Consider the following 27,676-nt stretch of genomic DNA (forward strand, 5'->3'; position numbering starts at 1 on the left):
CCTTTAGAAGGGTTATAATTAAAGATACGCTTCTGTCATGGTGGTCCTGGATTCTGTGACATTCTGGGACCTCTTGATTTCTTCCAGGGCAGGGCTGGAGCTGCTGGCAGTCCCAAGACTACCGGAGCAACAGCCCTAGGGCTGAAGTAGTGGCTGAGGTTGGGTCATGGCCTCTAGGGCCAGGGCAGTGGCGGGGCTGGAATTGCGGCTGGCAGTCAGCCTTGAGGCTGCAGGAGCAGCTGACTGGCATTCGGCCCCGGGGCTGCCAGAGTAGCAGCGGGACTGGAACAGCTGCCAGAGGTCAGCCACTGGCAGTGCTCTCATTGTTAATCCCTTCCACCACCACCCAGATATTTTTACTAAAGGTCAGAGACTCATTACAGGCTTCCATTAATTTTTGTTTATTGGCTGTGACCTGTCCCTAACTTTTAGTAAAAATACCTGTGACAGAATCTTAAGTTTAGTTATCCTCTATTAAATTCAAGAGGATAGTTGAAAATGCTGAGAAAAGATAGTTTTTTATAGAATTCAATAGGATTCTTTTTCCGAAGAAGGGGTTTTTTTTCCATTTTTTTTGCTCACGTTCACACAAAGTAATTGCACTTTTATGTGTATGCGCACTGCCTTGTGATGCCATCTTTGTATATCAAAGCAGTCCTACATTGCATAGGTAGTTGCTGCTCTCTTAGATAAGCCAGCAATGGTCTGTGCAAGATGCTATTCCAGAGGATGCCCGATAGAATCCATCCTTAAGTATACTTTCTCCTGCATCCTCCCCTGGTCATGCTTCTGCAACACAGCCAGGTTGCCATGTATTTCCCTGACCATAGACTGCCTCAAGCTACAGGCACTGCTGCCAGTTCTCCTGTTGGGGATTGTGTGATGTCTTCCTTTTCTTCCAATCTCTCAGAGATTTCAAGATTACTTGTGAATGGTCCTGGCAGAAACCTTCACCCAGATTTATTCCCAAGACTTAGTTTCTACAAACATGCATGTGAACAAAACCTCACGTCACGCTGTGTGGAGTGGTTCACAACCATGAGTTCCGGTTTCAGGAAAGACTGTAAAAAAGCAGGGCAGACACTGCAAACTGTCAGTATATTCTATAATTAGATATCACCAACCCAGTAACAAATGTGACCTCCTGAAGCACTAAACAAGTGTTACTATGGAGTCCCAGACAGTCCACTTGGGCACTCCAGTCTGTCTGGCCACCCAGGCAGTGATAAATGGTCACTTACACCAAAAATCACAAAATATTTAGGTTGCTTCCAGTCCCAAGAGATCGGTCACTTACCCCAGATCAGTTTGTACCTTAGATCTCACAGCAAAGACAATCCTGGTAGCCAATCCTATAGTAAACTAACTAAGGATTAATTAACTAGGAAAAAGAAATGAGGGAGTTTTTTACAGGTTAAAGCAGGCAACATATATGCACAAATGAGTTAGTCTTTGTTTCTAAAAGGTGACAGAGATGTAATAATCAGTCCACTGAATGTCTTTTAGGGTTAACCCAAGTTGACCCTGGGGATCTCTGTTTTTGTTTCTTAGCTCAAGCCCTTGTTAGAATCCAAATAGCAGAGAGATAATTATTTCTTTTTGTGATCTTTATATGCTCTCCCCGCCCAGAGTTTAAATCGATGCGACAAGGGCTCCTGCACGTAACTTCTTCATGGTTGGATGGGGCAATCAACAAAGTTTTTATCCTTGATAGTCCTTCATGATGGGCGAGGGAACCACATTTCCTGACTAGATTCAGAAGTTCAGAACAGGCATTTTTACAGTAATAAAGCAAAACGTACATATTACCTTATAGCATGGGTTATAAAGTTTACAAATACGATTGATGCATGCACCAACTTACAAGCATTTTATAGAATCTAAAAACTAAATGCAGCTTAACAAGACTAACACCTATCTTAAATAATATTAACATATAGTGAGTTGGTCTGGTTTCCAGGTCTGAATATATCAGTGCTTAGCTGATACCTACAGCCTTGGCAAGAGTTGGGACCTGGTTTACCAGCATATCACCTCGCTGGCAGGAGTGTTCATTGAAAATGAAAACATATTGTGAGTGTTAACACAGCTGTATCTTGAACATATGCAGCTAATCCTATTCAAACTAGTGAATTTCCTAGCTTTAAGCTGTAGAATCCTGCTTTTAAGGTCTGGCTCATATTTTTATTCATAGAGAAGAATCTTAACTCTTCTGTGCTTCTCTTCTTGAACTAATCCTTCCTGAAGACAACTTTCTATTAAATGTTCTAATGTTTTTTAATATATTTCATGTACTCTTGAGAAGTCTGATTCCTCATTAGTGTTTTGATCCTAGTTTTGACTAGCTTTGCAGTCATTGCTTTTGTAATTGCTTATTAAATTACATTCTTCACTGCAGTACTATATAGCACATATTTGCCTTGCTTTTTCCCCCCAGACACTAAATGCTTCAAGTATACATTTCGGCCTTATTATAAGTAGGCTTGGCAGAATTTGATTTTTATTTTGATATAGTTTTGACAGATAATATTAATTATTTTTAAACTTTTTTTCTATTTTCATTTAAATGTTCACAATTGCAGGAAATTGTTGGACAGGGTAGACAATAATTTAGTGACAGTAGACATTGAGATTCAAAAAGTTAAAGCTTTATAACCACGAAAAACAACAAACAAATTGTCAACACCAGATGTCAAAATATATGAAGTATATGCCCTTAAATCAAACTCTGCTCAGTTCTCCAGCAGCCCTTTTTTTTTTAATGTTGCCTATTTGTAAATTTTGATGATGGAAATATTTTTTGTCCGTTTGTGTGATTACAGTGAAATAAAAATCTAATCCTTCCGGATATAATTATAAGGTTTTTGTTACTCCATTATCAGACATAACATGCTGTCCCTTAGCTCCCAATTATATAAAGGTCTGTAATCTGTTTCTTCCCTGCTATCATGGAAACTTTTAATCATCTGCAAGCCATTGCTCAGCCTCCAAGGGCAGTCTTATGAGGGTGAACTTTTATGTGACCCTGATTCGGTCTTGGAGATAATGTCCTTGCTGAAATTCTCTCACACAAAAAAGACTGGAAGTTTGGCCAAGAAGCTAGCATGCTGAGTCATACAGAAAAATCAGCATGCTGTTTCACAGGCTTTTAAAAAATATAAATCTCTATTAATCATTGTTGGGGGCAAGTGGGGAGAAAGGTAAGATGTTTTTTAATGTTTTTGAACCCAAAGATAGCAAAAAGAAAAAGCGTGCTATTGGTTTTAGATTTAAAACAGCCCTCTCTTGTGGTTGTGACATTCTTTCTGTGTTGAAGGATCTTATATTTTGGAGACTGATTATAAACTTCAAATATTTTATAAACGTTACATATTGTGCCCTTGTAACTTGCATTTTTTCACTTTGGGGCAGAGGGACAAAGGTAGGGAGTAGCTATTCAAATATTAAGCTACAAATGAGTCATTTTTCTGGAAATAATTTCTAATAAAACACTCTAGTTCCTTAGTAGAGTCACTTATAGAGTCATTAAACTTCAAAACTAATATTGAAGTCTTGAGCTGCTTGTACACCATGCTGAAATTCAAACAGAAAAATGAGATGCTTCAGGGCTTTCAAAGGAGTAGCAAGCAGTAAGTTTTTCCCCTTTTAACAGGTAAAGTTACCTAAATGTGAAACATCACAGAAAAGAAAACTACTTGAGGAACATATTCATACAAGTCTGAAAGGGACATTATTCAGACTGCTCGGTCAACAATTTGGCATATCAGGCATTTGTTGGATTACGGGCATGTGCCTAGGCAGGTGACACTTTTCCTATGTAGTGTTTTTGTTCCATACGTGTGGATAGCAAGTATATTGGAATTGACAAGAATTCCATATTCGAAAGCACTTGAGACAAATTTGCACGCTTCAGTTAATAATGGCTGCTTCACAACTACAGAAAAGACAGGTACGACACAAGAAAAGTGTTAAATGAAGGGCTTGCTTAAATATAGCTTCTACCAGTCTGTGTTTAAATTAAAATAAAAGGGCCAAAGAATCTTTTTTTAAAAGTAAAATCCCCCTCTTTCCTGTAGTCTTCATTGATTTAGCCTTCAATGCATTACTGTCTGGTAATGGAGGGTACTCAGTTACTTTTTTAACTGCCTACTATTGTATTCTTTTAATTCCACCTCTTGCATAGTTGTTGATCATTTAAATTGAGTACGTTAGGTCTGTTGATTAATTGCAGTTAACTTGCAAATAACTCAAGAATTAATCGTAGTTTGAATCGCATGGGTAAACAATAGAGTACCAATTGAAATTTATTAAATATTTTGATGTTTTTCTACATTTTTATACATATTCTGTTCTGTGTTGTAATTGTAATCAGTGTATATTATTTTTATTACGAATATTTGCACTGTAAAAATTATAACCAAAAAGCAGTATTTTTCAGTTCACCTCAAACAAGTACTATAGTGCAATCTCCTTGTGAAAGTGCAATTTACAAATATATATATTTTTTTGTTACATAACTGCACTCAGAAACAAAACAATGCAAGACTTCAGAGCCTACAAGTCCTCTCAGTCCTACTTCTTGTTCATGCAATCACTAAGACAAATAAGTTTGTTTACATGTACAGGCCATAATGCTGCCCTCTTCTTATTTACAATGTCACCAAAAAGTGAGAACAGGCATTTTGTATGGCACTTTTGTAGCTGGCCTTGCAAGGTATTTATGTGCCAGATATGCTAAACATTCATATTTCCGTTCGTGCTTCAGCCACCATTCAAGAGGATATGCTTAAATAAGAACATAAGAACGGCCATACTGGGTCAGAACAATTATTCTGTGGAAACTGGCACGTAAATATCTTGCAATGCTGGCTACAACAGTGCCATGCAAATGCCTATTCTCACTTTCAGGTGACGTAAACAAGAAGTGGGCAGCATTATTTCCTGCAAATGTAAACATGGAAACTGTTCCACTGAATAATGGTACCTTCTGTTCAAAATGACATGGTTGGATTGAACGTGCTTAATCAGTCCATCTAATTGGCTGAACATCCCTTTATGACTTTGTAATGATGGATTGAGAATTGGTTGTTTCTTTTAGAAGTCCTTGCAGCCGGTATATATGCTGTGTACATCAGGTGGCCTGATGGCAGGGTATCCTTGAAGTCAAGTTTAGTGGTGGTGTACATCTGCTTAAATGTTATTCAGAAAGCTATCTTAACACATTCTCTACATTTGGCCTACTGAATTTGTCAGCAGTAAAGCACAGATGCTTTTGTTATACTAGTGAAGAAGGACATAATGAAACTCTTCTAGCCTTGAATGCGGGCTGTAGTGCAATTAGCCGAAGGTCACATACACAATTCAATGATTATAAAACACATTAACTTTTTTGCCTGGGTGATGTCCTGCATGCCTCATGAAGATTCTCAGTAGTTTTTTCACCTCCCGCTCAGAACTTGCCATTATAGCAGGGTTCAATGGTATTCCCATCATATTTTTTAACATCACTTAGAAATTGAACAGAAGAGATTTCTGTATAACACTGAGCATCACACTCTCTCTCTTTACGCTGAGTGCAAAACATCCAGACCCTGCCAACCAAATAAGATTGTATCTGGAGTTATTTTTGAATGGCAGCTCAATGTTGTTGTGGAGTGAGTGGGTCCGTCTGACCTATTTTTACTTTCCTTTTTTCCTTTGATTTGAAATGAATATTAGCAAGAGGTCTATCAAGTGATTAAAAAAAATTAATCACAATCGCACTGTTAAACAATAGAATATTGTATATTTAAATTTTTTGGCTGTTTTCTACATTTTCAAATATATTGATTTAAATTACAACACAGAATACAAAGTATACAGTGCTCACTTTTATATTTATTTTTATTACAAATATTTACACTGTAAAAAATAAAAGAAATAGTATTTTTCAGTTCACCTAATACAATACTGTAGTGCAATGTCTTCGTGAAAGTTGAATTTATAAACGTAGAATTATGTACACAAAAATTGCTTTCAAAAATAAAAAAATGTAAAATTTTCAAGCCTACAAATCCACTCAGTCCTACTTCTTGTTCAGCCAATCGCTAAGACAGAGAAGTTTGTTTACATTTGCAGGAAATAATGCTACCCACTTCTTGTTTACGTCACCTGAAAGTGAGAATAGGCATTTGCATGGCACTGTTGTAGCCAGCATTGCAAGATATTTACGTGCCAGATGCGCTAAAGATTCATATGTCCTTTCATGCTTCAACCGCCATTCCAAAGGAAATGTGTCCATGCTGATGACGGGTTCTGCTCGATAACAATCCAAAGCAATACGGACCAGTGCATGCTCATTTTCATCATCTGAGTCAGATGTCACCACCAGAAGGTTGATTATCTTTTTTGGTTGTTTAGATTCATTAGTTTCCTCATGAGTGTTGCTGTTTTAAGACTCCAATAGGATCCCCGGAGTGCAGCCTGGGACCATGGGACCACTGTGCCCCCTTAACTATCCAGCCTGGACTATCTCTCATAATGCTTTGCTAGTGACAAGCAGCAAGCCCCTCCAGGCACTGTGATTACTCAGCACAACAGCATGTTGAGCCCCCACATCCAGCTAGATTCATGAATGCTCCCAGAGCCACTCATGAATCACACAGAGTAAAGCACCAGCCAAAACCCTCAGCTTCTAGCCTTGTACCTCAGGAATATGATGTCTTGCACTGCTCAAGACGATCAGTGCAAATTTATTAATTAGTTCACCACTTCATCAATGGAAAGTGGATATATACACTAGCCTTTGTAAACCTGAGCAGATTTACCACACATTTCAGGTAAACTCATTGGTAAATATAAACAGTAAAAGAAGTTTATTAGGCAAAAAGCCAGAGGTGGTTACCAAAAGAAATAAAATATAAGCACGCAGTCTAAACTCTCAACCCTATTAGACTGAGTAACACCAAGATGCAGCAGTTTTTCTCACCCCACTGGATATTGCAGTCCATGGTATACAGGTTTCACTCTTAGATACAATAATACATTTTTGATCAGCTAGCAGCAAATCTTCCTTTCTAATCTAATTTCTGCTGCTTTCTTAATTCAAATGAATATTGTTTAATGGTCAATATTTTTCATTTTAATTATGTTTCTTCCTATGTAGCTCCCCAGAGGAATTTTGAAATTGCCTTCAAGATGTTTGATTTGAATGGTGATGGTGAAGTGGACATGGAGGAGTTTGAACAGGTAAAATTCTGGGAGGTTGACTTCTTAAAGATGTAAAACCTAAGACTTAATTGTAATGCTTACTATACAACATAGTTATGATGGTTTGCTACTAGTAGGTATTGGCACATAGGTGATAGTTCATACATGCTCTTTCTATGCACCACAGCACACCCTTTTCACTCCAGCTTCCAGTAGGGAACCTTTAATTAAATCAGGAGAATTACATGCACAATAATCCGCAAAGCCACCATCATTGTTCTATGACCTTGAGTCTTGCGAAGGTCTCATGGACAACCCTAGTTTCACAAGCAGAAGAAATGAATTGCCGTGCTAGTGTAACTAGTGTTAGGGATTCTGACCTTGCCTGCTCATATTTTTATTATGAAGCCATTGTTGTGTCATAATAGTGAATAACTGTGCTTAATCTGTCTGAAACATAAGACTTTATCCATTTACTTAGATCTACTTTAGCATCTTTTCTTGACTGCTTTGAATTTACTTTCCTATGTTAATTTTCCCCAACCAAAGTGACATTCAATCCACAATCATAGCCTAGCATTGGTATCGTTCATTGGAGGTAGAGTGAGACAAAACAGATCTGATTTCTGCTATGTGTATGTACACATGTTCACTCTCAGATTAGGGATGTGTTGCTTTTTCTTGGACCACAATTCGTGTGGGAAACGGCTTAAGAGCTCTGAAACTCAAAAAACATCTTTAATTGCCAAATAATAGAAAACCTCCAGAGTTTTAAGACTGATGAAAAAGAAAGGTGAATGCATTCACAAAGAGAAGGAGGTAATTAGCTAGCTAAATAATGAGGCACAGTACAAAACAAGGGAATAGATTCAGAGGAAAAAGAAGGAAAAAATGTTGTTTTACATTTGTCTCCATTATCCATTTATATCGACATTAATTATTTATAATATACTGGATTGTACTTCAAATGTTTCATTTTCCTCCAGAACAAGAAGACACAACCAAAATATTCAAAAGTTATAATTAGATACACAGAATGCAAATTAGTGGCGTGGCCAGTGTTCTGAACAGACTCCCTTAAACAAATATCAACCATATCCTATTTCAGCAGTATGTTTATGTTCTCATCATAGCGTCTGAGTGCTGGCCTGCATCTCTTATGGGAAAAACTAGGCTAAGATCTAATGTTCATCCAAGTCCTCTCCCCGCAAACTCCACACTTTTTAAACAAGAGGAAGAACATTTTAAGCTCTTACAGACGTTGCAGACATTCTGGCATTTTCTGCTGAATTCCTGGATGAATAATATATCTTCTCCATTGGAAGAGTTCCTTTGATCTTTTACCTGTCTAGGTATGTTAAGAAAAGCAAAAAAAAATAGTAAGAGTAATATTTTATACTTACTAATAGTTTAACTTCCAAAGCAATGTTATATAAAGCAAAGTAACAATTGATTAGTGATCTTTCAATTTCATTTTCTAAGATTACCTTGCTTCTTCTTTTTAGTATTTAGTTACCAAATGCATTAATCTACTGTGCTGTAAAATACTGCATATAACAAATAGTCCTTCATTGTGACAATTGGGAGTCATGTCATTTTTTTCCTGTACAATATTTAAGCCAACCCTGAACTATGGAGGTGTATAATGAAAATTAATTTAGCAAGCAACTCTAAAGGTGACACAGAAGCATTGTATGAGCAATCTATAATTTTTACCATACTTTTATAACTCTACGCATTATAGCTCTACGCGTCGCCGGAATATTTTATAACAATGAAAAGCAGAAACTACCAGTTGTGTGTGGAAACACAGGATTTGGTGTCAGACTAAGCGACCCTACGTTTGAGTCTTTTCAATAGAGAACAATTGGAAAGTATGTATGCTAGTGAAATAGTACTCCAACAGAGAATGTCCATGGATATCTGAGAACATAAAGGTATCTTGGAATAATATAGCTACAAATTCTTACCATATATCGATTAATTTTAGAGAGACTGTTACACAATATGCTGATGGTATGTATTATTCATTGAAAACTAGGGCCAGAACAGGCGAGACTTTGTTTTAATTTACTTTGCTTTCTCAAAGTAAAGGAAATCTTTGGGATCCATTCTGCCCCATATTACTTATGCGTATACTATGACTGCTATTTGTTTACTTCAAAGGAAGAGCTGTGTAACATGCTTTACTTCCTCCATCTAATTCATTTGTTACAGTTATGCACACAATAGTGTGTGTATAATTTCCAACTGATATGGAGTGAGGTAATTGCTTATAAAATGAAACTACAAGACCATTGCATCAATCCATCTTTTCCAGAGTGGAAATGTGAATTGAGAATTATTACCCAAGTCATGGCTCCATTCACCACTTGTGATAGGTAAGGAGGGGGATTAAGCCCCATCAAGCAAGGTTAAGAACTTCAATTGGTCGGACTCTGCACCTGAGAGATGATTAACTAGTTACCTCCTGGCCAAAGAAAGTGGAACTATTTCTTATAACTACACTAATGGAGCTCAGTTACGGAGATAGGTGTCTCTGGTGTAGAGAACCATAGGATAGGGTTGAACAGACAGGAAACACAGGAGGAAGAACTCTACTTGAGCTGGCTAGGTTCCTGCAGGGGAATCCCTAAGATAGGGCCAACAAGAGGAAGGCAGAAGGGGGATTAGTTTAACGATTTGTTTGGACTTTGATTTGGACTTGCTTGTGCTACCCCGGAAGAGGTTTAGACTTTCATGTGACTTGGCTGGAGGTGAGCTGGGAGAAGACAAAGGCTGGGAAAGGCCATTGCAGGGCAGGGAAGGTCCCAGGAGGGGGCTCCAGAAACTAGTTGTTGTGCAATGCTGTGACCAGAGAGAAGGGGGTGCCAGCATCATGAGAACATATTATTACGCTACTGTATCCCTAAATACTACTGGCCTGGTTTTCAAAAGTGTTGAGGTCCCTCATCTTTCATCAGCCCATATGTATCAGAAACATATTTCTGACCATTCATATAGTTCCAGAATATACCACTTCCTAGTCATTTGACCATATTTAATCATTCCAAAAAGCTTCTTACACTACATTTAGTAATCAGTCAATTTAAGAATTTTTACATCCAGCTAAAATGAATCATTGTTGAATGTTGATAAATTAATTTACAGTACCTTAAGAAAAAGAGAAAATAGAGAATTGATTGCCAAAAAAAAGGCTGAAGCTAAGACAATATTTAACAGAAATCAAGACTGTTTTTTATTTTGGTTTTTTATACAAAATAAGTTTTGAGGATCAATATTTATAAAGTACTCTAAAATGAAAGTGCTAAATTCTATTAAGTAATCCCAGTCCACATGATACGCAAAGGGATGTTTCAGGTGCATTAAGAGGACATTTACAAGCCGTTAAGGATATGAATATATATTTATACGAAGATTCTTACATGCTTCTGTGCATATACAAAGGAATAAAGTATATTTTGAAGAAGACTGTAATCTCCCCAAAACTTAAATCCACAGCTTCCCAGCCAGCAGTTGAAAGGAGCTGTCTGTGGAAAGTGGGAAGAGGTCAAAAATATCTAAATGGATGCAACTATTTAAGAACAACAACATTGACTCCAGTGACTATCCAAAGAACATTCCTAGCTTCAGCTCGTTTTAGATATCAGTATAAATGATTTGATATACTTTGCAAATAAAACCCCAACAAACCAAACCAAACAAAAACCCTCGCTGTGCTTCCTTTCGTAGGGATATGTGAATCTTTCAAGAATTTATGCAAATACCCAAGAAGGTATATGATATTCCATTGTCACCATTGCACTGCACCTTTGGGTGCCTCTCGATGCTTTGCTGCTGTAGCTCCAACCTGGGCCTCTCTCAGCCTACCAGCATGTAGGTTGCACCCTGAGTGTTTGTGTATAGCCATAGCCCTGGTTCAGCAACTCTGATTCCGGTAGTCTGGCAGCAAACACCAGCCACACACAAGCTTACAGCACCCTTGGTTACCACTTGCAGGGTGATGCCAACACATTCCCAATCCTGGATTTTCTTCCAAAATGTGTGTTCTGAACTGTCCAGCCTCTCCTGGCCAGTCCATATATATTAGGTCTATTGCCCCTCTCAGCAGATCAATATATAACAGTTTGCCACGCTAAACAGAGTTACCCACACAGTTCACAACACTGGATTAGTTTTCATTAAAGAATAAAACAAGTTTATTTAACTGCAAGGAGATAGGATTCAAGGCAATACAAACATAAGTCATTAAAGACAAAAATGGTTACAAGAGAAATTAAGATAAAATACTTCCTAGTACTAAAACTTAACAAACTAGACTTGATTCAAGGCGGAAATATTTATACTTCCATACACACAAACCATGCATATATTTTTGGACTGTGTGATTTATTTTAGATTGAGACAAGCAAAAGGGTCATGATCCTTATTAGGGCCTGCAAGCACTGCTATCATATAAATTGGGGTGGCCAAACTGTGGCTTGCAAGCCACTTGCAGCTCTTTTACCGTTAAATTGTGGCTCACGGAGCCCCCCATGTCCTCCTGTTTTTCACCTACCAGTCTTTGGGGGACGGGGGAGCTAAGAACCTCTGCCTTGCAGCAGGGTGGTGCAATAGAGGCTTCTCCCAGTGGGGAGGGGAGGTCTCAGGGCTTCTGCCCAGCGGGTATGAGGGGCCTCGGGGCTTCAGTCTCACAGGGAACACCGGCCAGGGCTCGGGGCTTCAGCAGGAGCAGGGCTGAAGCCCCAGCTCTCAAACTTCTGAAGATTGTCATATGTGGCTTGGAGGGCCAGTAAGTTTGGTCACCCCGATATAAATTATCTCCATGAATGCGTTATTTCATATGTAACAGTCTGCCATGAGCTGAGCACTAGCTTCTGCAGGAAAAAGTCCTTAAAGATTCAGCTGCAGTGTTCCAAACCAATAATAAATTACATAGCTTTATACATAATTACTTAGAGACCATCACCTATATCTGTATGCAAAACTCTTGTTAATATTGACATTTTTGACAAATGGAAAATGAGATGACTATGTTCAATGCTATTAAAGGCAAAATGTTTCGATTTATATTTTAGTACATTAAAAATGTGAATCCTCATTCTGGTTTCATTCTTTTTTTTGTTACGTTTTTCTTTCCAAATTATTTTAAATGACTTTTCTTGTATTGTAAGCACATCCAAATGTCTGTAATTTGGGGGAAGCATTTAGGTTGTAGGGAGCACAGCAAATCATTTGGGGTAATTGAAGTTTTAAAAGAGAGAGACCTGTCTGCTTTTCATTTTTAGGGTGCAGCTAAGCCTGTACCTCTGCTTTTTCCCCCCCTCCCCCCAGTTGGTTCTCTCCACAAGCATGTGACATTAGCCTTTAGAATATTTCCTGCAGGGCAGTATTAGCTCACCACTTTCCTAGGTCCAGCATTCCACATCCACTTATAACAAGGGTCCTATGTGATTTTGATATTTAAAACCTTTTGCAGCTGCTGCACTGCTTTCCTCCCCCTTCCAGCATGAGGAGGAGGAGGGAGAGGATTGCCAGCAGTACAGACAGTGTTTAACCTCCAGAAGTCTTCCAAGGAGAGAGAGGTGAATAGCCCTTCACTTCCTCCTTTCAAAGTATCCCTTTCCTATTGAGGCTAAGCTTTGCTCCACTAGAGTCCCTTGGCTTGGGCTGACAGAGGATGCAGGCATACTCTGAATATCATAGCAGTTGCACTCCCTTGACATTGCTTTTTAAAAAGGGATTTTCAGACGCAGCAAATGGTCAAACCTGGTAAATTGTTTTAATTTGAGAGTGGCTGGGCCCTCTCTCTCACTCTTACCCTTTTTCTTCTTGGCAACACAAAGAAGCCCTTTTCCTACTGACGTTATTCCATGACTCAGAGGGTGGAGCCAGCAGCAGAAGGCTGTCATAGGGCAGGCTGGTGAAAGGGCTAGGAAGTAGGTGTGTGAGGGGTTATACACCTTGTATGACACCATGCATTTGGCAACCGTATGTGTATCTCAGGTAAAGTGTCATGCGTTTCACAGAGATTGAGGCTCCTCCACTGAACAGCCTTTGCCTATGTGAGGAAGGGGATTTGGGTTGGGAGCTTAGAAGACCTTGTGTTTCTTGGTTTCCTTTTCAATTGAGTGCTGTTAACATTTTCTGTACAGTTCACAGCTCTTAGCATTTACCAAAGCCTCAGATTCCTATCCCAGGAGTCAGCAACTATCATTCCCCCTTCCCATTCTACAAATAACAAAGTCACAGCAGGCAGGGCCACCAAGCCTTTTAGGCTGAACATGCTAAATCTGTGAATGTGGCTGACCTCTCTGTAAGCACAGCCCTAACCATTAGATGGCACTTTCCTTCCAGAAACAAGATCAAGACCTAGGGATCTGTATATCCAACAGCCCACTGCTGCCTCCAAAACATCTGTTTAATCCACTGGGAAAGTGGGTGTTCTCCACCTCTAGGGACTATTCCACACAGAGGATAACAACCTACTTCTGATACTAGTTGCTTGTTTAGTTCAAGTGCAAGAGATCTGTATTCTGTATTTGAAGGTCCTGAGTTCAAACTCTGCTGCCTGTCCATGTGGGAGAAAATAGCATATGGTCATGTAATTAAAGACTATCTCAATACTTCTGCACAAAGGGGCAGGATTAAGATTGCATGAGTAGGAAATGCCAGACAATGTGAACAGGGCACTGGATTTGTGATGAAGGTTCAATTCCCAGTTCTGCCACAGTGTTGCTTAGTGACCTTGTGCAAGTCACATTCCTCCTTGTGCCTCCACTTCCCAATCTGTAAAATGGGTGGAATGATATTGACCTTTGTACAGCACTTTGAGGTCTATGGATGAAAAGTGCTGTGTAAGAGCTGGGTATTATTATTATGCTGATTATATTATATGCACATAGTGAGTTTTGTCTAAATAGACGAGACCTCCCCTTAAATTGGTATGAGGACCTTGGAGTAATTGTAATTGTTACAAATGCATAATGTTTTTAAGGCTGGAAGGGACCATTTAACCATAAAATCTGACCTAGAATTGCTCCCAGTTACCCTGAATTGAGTTAGGAACTTGTGTTAGATTTTACTCAATCTATGGTCAAAGACATCAAGAGATGGAGAATCCACCACTTCATTGTTTGTTCCAATAATTAATAACTCTTGAAAAACTGTCTTATTTCTAATTTGAATTTATCTGGCTTTAACTTCCAACCAGTGGTTTTTGTTATGCCTTTCTCCTCTGAATTAGAGTCCTTTTAATACCCAGTATTTTCTCCCAGGCATGGTACTCATACACCATAATCAAGTCACCTTTTTGATCTTTCTTTTGATAAGCTAAACAGATTGAGTTCTTTAAGTCTCATGCTGTAAGACATTTTTTCCATCCCTCTAATCCTTTGTGGCTCTTTTCTGTACCCTTTCCAATTTTCAGCATCCTTTGAAAATGTGGACACCAGTATTAGGTCTCATCAAATGCCATATACAAAGATAAAATCACTTTCCTACTCCCCTGTTTATCATACAAGAATCCTGTAGTCCTTTTTGCTACAGTGCAGCATTGAGAACCCATATTGAATAGTTTTTCTGCTACCATCTCTAATCTTTTCTAGAGTTGCTGCTCTCCAGAATACTTCCCTATTCTGTAGGCATTGCATGCATTCTTTGTTCCAAGATGTCTGACCTCACATTTGGCTATATTAAAACATTTTGTTTGTATGGGTCCAGATACCCTAGAAATCCAAGTCGCTCTGTATGACTGCCCTGTTCTCATTATTTACCGCTCTGACAGTCTTTGAATGCAGCACGCAATTGGCTTCATTGTAACTGGTCTACAGAGTTTCTCAGGAGTGTTCCTTCTGGTCATCTTTCTTGAGGGCTGGGACGTACTTCTCCCAGCCAAGAAACCAGGTTCTTTGGTGGGTGCAGGCAAGCTTACAGCTTTTCCTTCCCCATATCCCATGCAATATTTCTTGGGCTCTTGCCTGCTGTTTTTCAAAAGATAAGCTCCCTGTTGTTTACAAGTGACTCTGCTTCCCTAATGCTTTTGCTGGTAACATTGTTCCCTGCAGGACAGGGTCAGCTGGGGCACCAAACTGGTTAAAATATGAAGGTAACAACCATGTTTTTAATGTATGTAACTGATTGATTTTTTTTTAAACTGAAGATTGGAAAAAAAAAATCTAGATCCAGCCACCCTATGCTCTGAAGTAACAGAGTAACTCCTCTTTGTACAGCTAACCACTTTACAGACTTAACAGCCATGAAATGGTTGAGAGTAACACTTCAGCCAGTTGGCACAATTAACAGTGATACATTGGCCAACACAAGTATTTCTTTATGATGCCATTTTCCCAGCTAACTATTTTTTTTCCTGCTTAGGTCCAGAGCATTATTCGCTCCCAAACCAGCATGGGCATGCGTCACAGAGATCGTTCTACTACAGGAAATACTCTAAAGACTGGCTTCAGCTCTGCCCTGACGACATACTTTTTTGGATCAGATCTGAAAGGAAAGCTGACAATCTCAAACTTCTTAGAGTTCCAGCGCAAACTTCAGCATGATGTTCTAAAGCTTGAGGTGAGAATTTGTTGACTTTGGGGGGGTGGGGGGGCTGACTGAGATCAGTCATGGAGTGCACTACTGTGGTATACTGAGATCACCTGAAGGCTGTCTTCATAAGGGTGAGTGTGGATGTGGGCAAGGAGGGAGAGCTGGTGCTATAAATGTATTATAGCGGCTGCTGAGACATAGGAATTATCATACAGAATCAGATTAGTGGTTCAGTATCTTGTTGACAGCAAGTTACCCAGCATGGATTGGAGGTCACTTCCCGGGATTTCTAGTGTTGTCCCATTCTTATATTATATGAGAGCATTAAGAAGCTCCCAGTCAACACACGCTCATATTCTGACTAGCAGTCCTGCAAATTCAACCTGGGCTCTAAGTGACTAAGTGTAGTATCTTACATTTCAGCCAGAAATAACTATTTTGCGAGCTAAATAATCTCCTCCCTTAAACCTGTGTGGCTCAGTTACTTTCAGTAAGGTGGCACACATGTAACTAGCTAAACCAGTAATGAACTCAAACAATTCTGTTTGATGTATAAGAAGGAACAAAATCCGGTTGCTCTTTCTTCGCTGCTAACTGGAGTAAAAAGGAATCAATTTCTCATTAAATTAATCATTACAGATAATTAATCCTTAAAGTCAGCAAATGTGACTCTGGACACACACTGGGAGCAGACTGATTGAGTTAGGAATATGCCTTTTTTTTTTTTTTAAAGTGGCATTTTTCAGACTAGAACTAACTACATTTTTTTGTTCCTCGGTGGTCTGCAATTGGAAATGAGAAAAATAAACTTTGAGTTGTGGAAAAATGAAACTAGTTTCGCAGTAATGAGGGTTATAAATAAATAAGGTTATTTCATGCTCAGTGGCTGCAACAGCACTATACTCCCTGAGTTTTCCAAACACCAACATTGCCCCCTCTACACCATGCAAAAATTGTCTCTGAAATATCTTCCTTGTCTATTGTTTTAACCCACGTAGTCCCTCCACTGGTTCCCTCTTCCCCAGTGCCTCGGGTTCAAGCTTATCACACTTCTCAAAGCCTTACATAACTTAGGTCCTTTCCACTACCTGCCTTTGTTTTTTCATGTCATCCCTCCTCCCCCCCACTGCCTCCTCTGCTCCACGAATGATGTTAGTGTTGTCCATTCATTCATCAGCTTCTTGCACACATATCTCAGTGGCTTCATTCATGTTCTTTCCTATATGAGGAACATTCTTCTGAGTTCATTCATTGCTTTATTCACATTCATGTATTTCCCAAAGACCCATTTCTGCAATGAAGCGGATGGCGTTTCTAGCTGACTTGTAAATATAAGTTTGAAGAGTAATTATGAATAACTTGTCTTTAATTTTAAAAGTAGTAGTATAACTGAACCTTGTATTACCAAAGCCCTGCAAATCACCGCCTTGATCACTGATGTAATGTTTGAACCCCTTCTCCCTGCACTGACTTTTTGTCTTTAGGTAGTAAGCTCTTTTGGGCAGGGCATATTCCTCCTTATTCTATTTAGAAAGTGTCTAGCACATTATGGCATTATCAGAAACCAGTCCACTAATGGGTCACTCCCTCATATGGACGTAATTATCCATGACTGCTGCCCACTTGAAAAAGAGATAGGAGGAGGAGAAATCAAGCAATTCTGAGGAATTTTTTCAATATATAATCAACTGGTGGCTTTTTTTTTTTGAGTGAGTGAATTTAAAAAATCACTATCAATAATACTCAAGGTTGTTTTGAGTGCTATAACTGCAAAATAATTTTTGAAAAAACTATTTACTTCTCTAAAGGGTTGGATTTATGTATGTTTCAACTACTGATTTGAAACTCTATAAAGCAGCTGTTCTCACAGTGGGAAGCTCAGATTTTTCTTCCAGGAAAATGCAAAAAGGGACATTATCTTCCTCTGGGTTCAGCCAACAGAAAACAGTCCATTGCAGGAGTAGGCAACCTATGGCATGCATGCCGAGAGCTGATTTTCAGTGGCACTCACACTGCCTGGGTCCTTGCCACCGGTCTGGGGGGCTCTGTTTTTTAATTTAATTTTGAATGAAGCTTCTTAAACATTTTTAAAACCTTATTTACTTTACATACAACCATCGTTTAGTTATATATTATAGATTTATAGAAAGAGACTTTCTAAAAATGTTAACATGTATTACTGGCACATGAAACCTTAAATTAGAGTAAATAAATGAAGACTCGGCACACCACTTCTGAAAGGTTGCCAACTCCTGGTCTATTGTATTGAACATACTGTGTGGTCAGTTTCTTCGCTGATTGCTAAGGTGAAAGAACTCTTTCTAGCTAGGTTAACAGCCTTCCCTATTGATGTGGTAGTGTTTTTTTAATGAATTTTTTTTATCATCAGAATGTTCACACGTTTCAGGACAGTTTCAGCTGAAACACCCTCTGAATAGGATTGTATCAGGTAATGCCTGAATATTTTTCTCATTCTCTACAGGAGAAATTCTAAGATGACACTAAAGAAACACTGGAATAGTGAAGTCCTTTACTTCCTCCTTTTGCTTACTTTTTTTAAACATAATTATATTTCCCATAATTTAAAATTTCAGCAATTTGCTCCATCGTGGCTGTGAAGAGTAAAAGTAACCACAACCGGGGGAAAAACAGAACCTTTAACAACATAATAGAACTCTCCTGTGGTTTGGGTACTTCTGTGATTTATTTTCTTCTCCACTTGTACCTTGCTGCTTAATTACCGCCTTTGAAATCAGAAATTGGCATGCAATGTAGTTTATGGTTCCCACTGTATAAATTAAAACATGTATGAACTATGCAGTTGGTTGGTTGCCCTCCGGATGTTGCTTTTTCTTACTGGATAGTTAATGCACATATTTCCTCACTTGTTGTCACTCTGCAAGAGACAAGTGCTGTTGTAAGAAATGTTTCTCCTTTGAATAAGCAAGCTGAGCCATCCCTGTTTACTCTTGAGCAGTGGTGTAACTGTGTACTCTATCCTGTTGGGATATGCAGTGTTTTGCTGGTATAATACCATATGGATGATTTTGTTCCACTCATTTGAAATAGAGGCAATTTCACATCATACTTTATACTACTTCTGCTTCTTAGCTTTTTCTTATAGATGCCACTGAGGACAGGGTAAAGAGGAAGAGGGAGATTGGTAAGATCCTCGCAACCAGTGTTACATTTTATTATTAATATTTCAGAAGGTCTCCTCCTTCCCTCTTCCAACTGGTTCCTTATTACTAGCAATGGGATGTTGCTATTAGCAGCAAAACATTGGTGAAGTATAGCTTGAGAATACCAACACCAATTTGCTATAATATGGTATTTTTAGGAAAATTTACTGGCCATTATTTCCTGATGGCCTAACACTTGTGATGGAATCCAATTTTGAGTCACCCAGTCTGTTCCATAGGCTTGGTGTCTCAGAATTAGTCTGCCAGATGTACATGGAAGTTATTTCCAGGCCTTGCACTTAATGTGGGACCAGCATAGGCTCTTGGGGCAAGCGCCAGGATTGCTCCCTGTCAAAGACTTCTCGTCTAGTAGTGGAGAAAAGAGATACAAAGTGAATAGCAATGGGATTTTCTGAAAATGGTGTTACAACCCCAGGCCTCATTTTTGTTGTCCTAAAATCTTGTTTCTCTAGCAGGGAAGAGGTTGCTGTGGGGGGGGGAGTCAGCAGCCAGTAGGATGACTATGCGTCCCTGAAACAATCCTTGTTTTCAGGGCCTGTCTTGGCACTCAAGAAAATTTTTTTTGGGTTATTTTTAATAAAAACGAATTGTAAGAGGCGCCATTGGCACCCTGCTCTGAACAGAGCATGCACACACTGCATGGAGTCCTAAATTATCTCTTTTTAGGATTTGGCTTTATTGATAACTCCATTAACAACAACAACAAACTTCAGCCACAGACTTCTCCACAAGGTCAGCTGTTCTTGGGGCTCTCCTGTTGGATTGCCTGTGTCCCAGAAAGATACTCAAAACCTTATATCCTGGCTGGTTCTAACAAGAAGCCAGCTTGAATCGGAAGCAATACTTATGCAAGGTTCCAGTTCCTGAAGTTAGAATGACTCAGATGAATTATTCATTCTTTTGCCAGGTCTTACAAATGACCCACCCCGTTAAATGTCATCTGAAATATTGTGCACAATTCTCACCACCCATGGTCAAGAAAGATTAATTCAGACTGAAACAGATGCAGAGAATAGCTACTAGGATGACCAAGGGAATGAAGGGCCTATCTTGTGAGAAGCCAAAAGAGCTTGGCTTGTTTAGTCTCTCAAAAAGAAGGCTGAAAGGGGGGGATGTGGTTACTCTGTATAAATACATCAGGAGAGTAAACACCATAGAGAGTGAAGAGTTATTTAAGTTAAAGGACAATGTTGGCTCAAGAAAAAACGGGAATAAACTGAAATTTAAGCCCATTGCTTCTTGTCCTATCCTCAAAAGTTAAGGAGAACAATTTTTGTCCCTCCTCTTGTAACAAGCTTTTATATACTTGAAAACGTTCTCATATCCCTGTCTTCTCTTCTCCAGACTAAACAAACCCAATTTTTTTCTATCTTCTCTCATGTTCTCTAGACCTTTAATCATTTTTGTTGCTCTCTGCTGGATTTCTCCCATTTGTCCACATCTTTCCTGAAATGTGGCACCCAGGATTGGACACAATACTCCAGTTGAGGCCTAATCAGTGTGGAGTACAGCAGAAGAATTACTTCTCATGTCTTACTTACAATACTCCTGCTAATACATCCCAGAATGATGTTTGCTTTTTTTGTAACAGTGTTACACTGTTGACTCATATTAGCTTGTGACCCCCAGATCCCTTTGCTCAGTACTCCTTCGTAGGCAGTCATTTCCCATTTTGTATGTGTGCAACTGATTGTTCCTTCCTAAGTGTAGTATTTTGCATTTGCCTTATTGAATTTCATCCTGTGTCCTGTGTTCCTAAAGTGCATGCTTCAGATGGTCACCTAAAAGTCAGGAAGGGATGTTTTCCTCCTTCCCTCCCCCCAATGCATCCTAGGTGTGTGGTTTTTTGTTTGTCTGTCTCTTTCCTCAGAAATATCAGAGATGGCCATGACTAGACATGACACTGAACAGAGAGGGCCAGTTTTCTGAGGTGTCAGTGAGCATTCTCTCTATCACATGCTTAGTTGGCTGGTTCTTGCTCACATGTTGAGGGTCTAATTAATCACATGGGATTAGAAGGGAATTTTCTCTCAGGTCAGATTGACAGTGACCTTGGGGTTGATTTTTCCTTCCTTTTCAGCATGGATTGGAGGTCACTTGCTGGGATTTCTTGTATGCAGATCATATCGATAGCATGTTGCTGAACAAGAGCACTGATTAAGTGTCACTTGGCTGTCAATAAACCCTCAGCGATGAGTTGTAAGACTCTGCATGTGGGCCCAGTGATATGGAATCTGCGGGATTGCACATTCTTAGGGTTACTGGAAGTGGCGATACTGGGATTCTTCAAGTATGAACTTATGGAATTTGGTTTTCTAGGACAATCATTAGTTTCCCTGAATTTTGCTGGGTACTGACAGCTGGTGCCACAAAAACGCTGATCCATTGCCATCCTTGCTGGGAGTTTTAGGATGCATCTCACTTTAAGAATTCCCTGCCATTGCAGAGGCCTCAGGCACTGCTGCACCTTGGTCCCTCCCATTGTCTATGGCACATGACAATTTAGTCTCCTGTAGGCTGTAATATTTTGGCCTAATTTTGCATCTTGGATTTAGTGTGCAGGTGCTAGGTGGTACTGGTGACCTGTGATATATCGGAGGTCAAACTGGAAAAATCTGGTGGTCCCTTCAGACCTTTTAAATTCGGCAACTATTTCATCCTGTTTTTTGTAAAACTCTGCAGACTACTACAAATGTTCAGTCATGGTTACCATAGTGAAATAAGATTGCTGCACAATTAGTGACGGTATGTCAGCTTTTCTACTACTATAATTTATGTGGATGAAAAGATAATTGATTTCAATTGGATTCTTGACTACTGACCAGCAGTGGTGGAAATAAGAGTGTAGCAATGTCAAATTGGTTAAGCTCCATAAGCCACAGCAAGAATCTATAAATCAAACAGTTAAAGAAAAGGTTTTTTGAAGGCCAGTTGTAACTTTTCAAATTGAATCTACCAAGCTGTTACGGGATGCACTCACTGCTTGTGGTGCCGCCTTCTGGCCATGCTGGGGATTAGTTCTGCCAGGTTTTGTACCCACCTCCTCTCGGAAGGTGTCTTTCCAATTGTCCTCTTATCCTGCAGACCTCTCTTGCTCCAGGAACCACAGCCTCCTTTTTGTGACTCGGTCCTCTGGCCAGGTCACTATGTGGTTTCCCCTTCCAACAGTACCAGAGTCTTTCCAGGTCAAGTTGTCCCAGCCAGTCCAGTGTCCTCTGCCTGGTCTGTGCCATGTCCCCAGTAGCTGATAGGGGAACCCGGGCCCATCCTCTATTCCAGGTTCCAGCTCAGGGGCCATCTAATCAGCAGCCAAGGTCTGCAGTCCTGTTCCTTGTTGCTTTCCCCATGAGCCTTCTATCTTTCTGACTTGCAGCCTCTCAGCTCCTTCCTCTCAGGGAGTGACGGCAGCCTACCTTTCTGCAGCCCCCTTCTGCTCTCTGCCTCTGTGCTTTATACAAGACCTTCCTGTTCCTGCCCAGCTGAGCCTTATTTAATCAACCCCTGCTCCCTGACTCCTCCTCCACGTGTAGCCCAGGGAATTAATTGGCCTACTAGGCCACCTTAACCTTTTCAAGCCTTGTGTGGGGTAGATACCCCATAACACAGAGAAAAAGTTTTGCAGTGTAACTTACTACTGAAGTAGCTTGCATCTTAGCTGTAGCTTCAAAGAAATTGTGTATAAACTGTTTTTGTAACTTAGTTGTGATTTACATTCAGAAAGATAGCCAAGGAAGTATACTGTAGTGTAAAATACAAGTGCTAGGGTTGATGTTCATATCTGTAAGTCTGTTTATCCTTATAACTTACACCATCTGTAGTAGTAGGGACCACTTTCCCGTGTTGCCCCACCAGTGTGCCTCAGTTTTGATCTAGAGGGACCACTTGAGGGTGAGGGTCGAAGCTTATTCATCAGTCCCCTTCTTTCCTTGCTGCTGTGCTTCTGTTGATAAAGGTTTTAGCTGTGATATGATGGTCTTCAGACTATGCATTGAATGGAGCCTACCTCATATTTGCCTGTTATTTACTCTTCATTACACAAGAACTAGGGGTCACCAAATGAAATTAATAGGCAGCAGGTTTAAAAAAACAAAAGGAAGTATTTCTTCTCACAGTGCACAGTCAACCTGTGAAGCTCTTTGCCAGAGGATGTTGTGAAGGCTCATACTGTAACGGTTCAAAAAATAACTAGATAAGTTTATGGAGGATAAGTCAGTCAATGGCTATTAGCTAAGATGAGCAGGATGGTGTCCCTAGCCTCTGTTTGCCAGAAGCTGGGGATGGGTGACACGGGATGGATCACTTGATTACAGGTTCTGTTCATCCCCCCTGGGACACCTGGCATTGGCCACTGTTGGAAGACAGGCTACTGGGCTAGATGGAACTTTGGTCTGACCCAGTATGGCCGTTCTTATTCTTAAATACATGGAGTGAGTCGTTGAACTGTCAAATGGTAACAGCTATTGGTCATTACTGACCAGGACAGTATTTGAACTAGTGAGCAAGAAGAAAAGGATTACTGGATTACTTTGTCCTATCAACAGTTGTATGAGCCACCCAGTCCATCTGTATGTATACCACTTCTCCTGCTGCTTAGATTTTTGTCCATATACTTATGTAGTTTTTGTCTTCTTTTCCCTCCATCTCCAGTCTAATCTGCTTCCTTTTTCATGTCCCTCTCTTACTCTTGCCCATCTCTCCTCTCTATCTTTGCCACATCTATTCCCTCTCATTTATAAACACTCACTCTGGCATATGTTTACCCAGTTTCACCCATTTCTTCCTTCCTTTGTCTCCCCTTCCCTCCTTGAAGTAATCAGGTGCTCACCTGTGACTGGCAAATGGATAGAAACTCATGTATGCTGGCCTAGGTCACAGCAGTAGATGTGTGGTGGTGGTGATGGTGTTAGTAAACTGCCTCTCCTCTCCCCTCTATGATAATCATTGCTGCAGAGTTACAAGGAAGTGTCTCAGTTACTTTCAGACACCTTAAAGTGAAACCTGAATACTGAAGGTACAGGGGCAGGAAATGTGTAAATCTATCTTTCTTAAAACTAGATCCACTTAATTTCCATATTTTAATTGTTTTCTTCTCCATGTGCTAATTATTAAATAATTAATTGCAAGGATCAATCTTGCAGCATGTCTGCTTTTCGTGTTCTTATGTTGCAGTCAGATTTGTACAATACCGCTTTGTACAGTACCAGCACAAGGAGGTCTTGGACCATGACTAAGGCTCCCAGGCACTACAGTAATATAAATAATAAGAATGTTAATTCTGGTGCACAGATGGTGGTTATGTGGAAATGAAGTCATCAGCATAGATTTAATTTCACCTCCTGATGAAGTGAAATAGTTAAAAAATAGAGGAGAGGGAGAAAGGAGAACACAATCAAAAGGGAAATGAGATGCTATCCAAGAATGTGAATGAGCAAGAAAGTATGTTAGTAATAAATGGTGTTCTAACTGTAGTGTTGGCATACACCACTCATGGCCTTGAGCAAGCTTCATAAACTGCCTCAATTACCCCATTTATAACATGAATATAATTAGGGCTGTCAAGCAATTTAAAACATTTATCGTGATTAATCACACTGTTAAACGATAACAGGATACTACTATATATTTAAATATTTTTGGATATTTTCTACATTTTCAAATATATTGATTTCAATTACAACAATGTAGAAAAACATCCCAAAATATCTAATACATTTCCTATTGGTATTCTGTTGTTATAAGTACACTTAAAACTGCTATTAATTGTGATTAATTTTTTTAATCACAATTTTTTTTGAGTTAATTGCATGAGTTAAATTGTGATTAATCGACAGTACTAAATATAATACTTAATTCACCAGGGCATTTATAAAAGTGGTTTGACATAAAGATGCTGTATAAGTGCTAATTTATACTTTATAACTAGCACAGTTAGGCTATGTCTACACTACGGACCTTACAGCAGCACCACTGTAAGATCTCCCGTGTAGCTGCTTGGAGAGAGCTCTCCCATCGACATAATTAAACCATCCCCAACGAGCAGCAGTAGCTATATCGGCGGGAGAGCATTTCCCACTGACACATTGCTGTCCACTAGTGCTTTTGTTGGTGAAACTTACATCAGTTGGGAGGGTGATATTTTTTTCACCCCCTTTACTGACAAAAGTTTTACCGACAAAAGTGCTCGTGTAGACAAAGCCTTAGATTGGGCTGAGATTTGCACACAGAAGTTAAACCTTTTGTGTTATATCCGATTAAACAGTATATTCTTCCCCAATTGATGGCACTTACTGTTTGAATATAAAACAAATTTTCAGATAATCTTAAAGTTACATCTCTTAGCCCAGGTTGTAAGCAGTTTAAAATGGACACCTACAAAAATGTTGTGGTGCTTCTAGCTTTTTTTAGATTGCTCCAGAAAATAAATTCTTGCAGTTCTTTTGTTTTTTGATTGAAAAACTTCCTCATTTCTACGTTGTAGCCAATTCAGAGAATGTTAAATTTATTTATGGGTCAGGTTTTTTTCATTTGTCCACATAATGAGTATTAACTCTTTCTGTCTCTGTTGCAATGATTGCCTTCAATATTTTTGTAGTTCCATATATTTGTTGTCAAATGTTCTAGAATTTAAGCTTTCATTTAAAGAAAAAAAATCACTTTTAGCCCTGATGATTGCTATTAATATTCTTTAAATCACTAATGTTGTGGTAGCTATGAAGTAAACCATGAGAGAAGTTAACATTGTTGTCCTCCTGAATCTGCAGGTGGCCTGGAAAAGTGATTCTGAGAGTTGTGAACTGCCTCGTCTGTCAATAGTGTTTAAAACTCTGAAAGCCAGTGCGTAATAATTTAAATCTCAACATTATTCATTATTTCACCACGGTTCCTTTTAGTAGAAACATCAGCTAACGTTACAGATAGTTTTGATGACAAATTAATTTGATGGGCTCTTAATTGTAAAATCTGTCTGACACTTGTACTTGATGCCCTGCTGGCTGAGTGATTAAATCATTTGTCACCTAAAGTTTTGATGACTGAAACTTTAAATGATGAAAGTGTTGGTATCCCTTGTAGATTATTTCAAAATCTAAGGCAAGGGTTATATTTTATTAGAGTGCAAATTTTGGATTTATGAACACTATTAGTCTTAACAGTATGTATATAAATTGTGATGTTTTTCCTGCAATGTTTTAGGTCACATTAATTTATCAGAACATTTATTTTATGAATATCCTGTATATAAATGATTTTGCATAAATTACTTGCAGTGGAGAATGGGTCATATAATGTATTTTTTCAGGATGAATTACCAGAGAATGCCGTACAGCTCAGCCAGTTAAGAGATTCACCAGTTTAGGGACTGAGCTATAACCAAGCACTCCCTTCTAGAGCTTGCCCAAGGGTATGGCTACACTTGAAACTTCAAAGTGCTGCCGGGGCAGCGCTTTGAAGTGTGAGTGTGGTCGAAGCACCAGCGCTGGGGGAGAGCTCTCCCAGCGCTGCACGTAAACCACATCCTCTACGGGTGTAGCAGCGCTGCGGCACTGATTACACTGAGTCTTTACGGCGCTATACCTTGCAGCGCTCGGGGGGTGTTTTTTCACACGCCTGAGCCCGAAAGTTGCAGCGCTGTAAAGCACCAGTGTAGCCAAGCCCCAAGTGTGCAGGAGAATTCCTCTTCTGCAGATATTTGAAGTTTTAGATTGCTTCTGTTAAGAAGAAAGAATAGTAAAGCTAGTGTAGATCTGCTCTTCAAGTGTGAAGTGCAAAAGAATCTATAATGTATTTATCTTTGCTTTACTTTCTATTAAAATTGAACTGGGTAGTTAATGAGGAAGTGAGTTAGGGCCATCTGTGCTATGAGTAAATTATCGAAGTGCTCAGTGATAACATAGCTGTCCCCTAACCTGGTTACAGAGCTTTCATTTGATAATGAAGACGGGACCCAAATCATGCTAACCCATCATCCTATGATGTCAGCTGCTGGCATCCGTGATGATACAGAAAAATATTCTGATATATTTTCGGTCAATTCAGATATGCCAGTGGACTATGTAGGGGAGGGAAAAACAAATATTAAAAATGTTGTTTTAAAGTGCACAGTATTCCAACCATGGTTTAGTTAGTGGGAGGGATATTAAGCACAGAAATCTTTAAATTAACTTCCATTTTTAACAGGGAGGAAACAAAATGCAGCAGCAGATTAAGAAGTGGAATGGATGAGATCCTGGCAAAGAATCAGGAAGAAATAGACTAAATTATGTGTAGCTATTTGAATGTATTTCAGTCTGCCGAATTTGATAAATTCTACTCTGGAGTGCTAAAGAAACATGCAGAGCTAGTGCCTGTGCTGATAATTATTGCTGAGACAGCAGAGGTCCCAAGGGGTGGAAAAGGGCAAACAGTACCTATTCTAAGAGTGAGAGCCAGAGAATTAAAGCAGTAAGCTGAATTTTAATACTTGATATGTTGATAGGACAATTAATTAAATAGATTTTTTTAAGCACCTAAGGGAAGAAAAGTGACCATTTGGTATGGCTGTTTAGTTACTGGTTTCAGAGTAGCAGCCGTGTTAGTCTGTATCTGCAAAAAGAACAGGAGTACTTGCGGCACCTTAGAGACTAACAAATTTATTTTGTTCCATTCTATGCATCCGAAGAAGTGGGCTGTAGCTCATGAAAACACAGGCTGAAATAAATTTTAGTTTCTAAGGTGCCACAAGTACTCCTGTTCTTTTTGTT

At 39.3% G+C, this 27,676-nt stretch overlaps 1 protein-coding gene across 6 annotated transcripts in view; it reads left to right on the plus strand.

Moving 5' to 3' along the window:
• Window positions 1–27,676, plus strand: part of MICU1 (mitochondrial calcium uptake 1) — a 232,325-nt gene that overhangs the window by 121,265 nt on the left and 83,384 nt on the right. For all 6 annotated transcript variants that reach the window (XM_030568415.1, XM_030568418.1, XM_030568419.1 and 3 more), the window contains 2 exons: window positions 7,145–7,227; window positions 15,565–15,762. In XM_030568415.1, coding sequence (XP_030424275.1) covers window positions 7,145–7,227; window positions 15,565–15,762 — 281 coding nt within the window. The remainder of the gene's footprint in view (window positions 1–7,144; window positions 7,228–15,564; window positions 15,763–27,676) is intronic.

This window comes from Gopherus evgoodei, chromosome 7, assembly GCF_007399415.2.
Source record: "Gopherus evgoodei ecotype Sinaloan lineage chromosome 7, rGopEvg1_v1.p, whole genome shotgun sequence".
Taxonomy (NCBI): domain Eukaryota; kingdom Metazoa; phylum Chordata; order Testudines; family Testudinidae; genus Gopherus; species Gopherus evgoodei.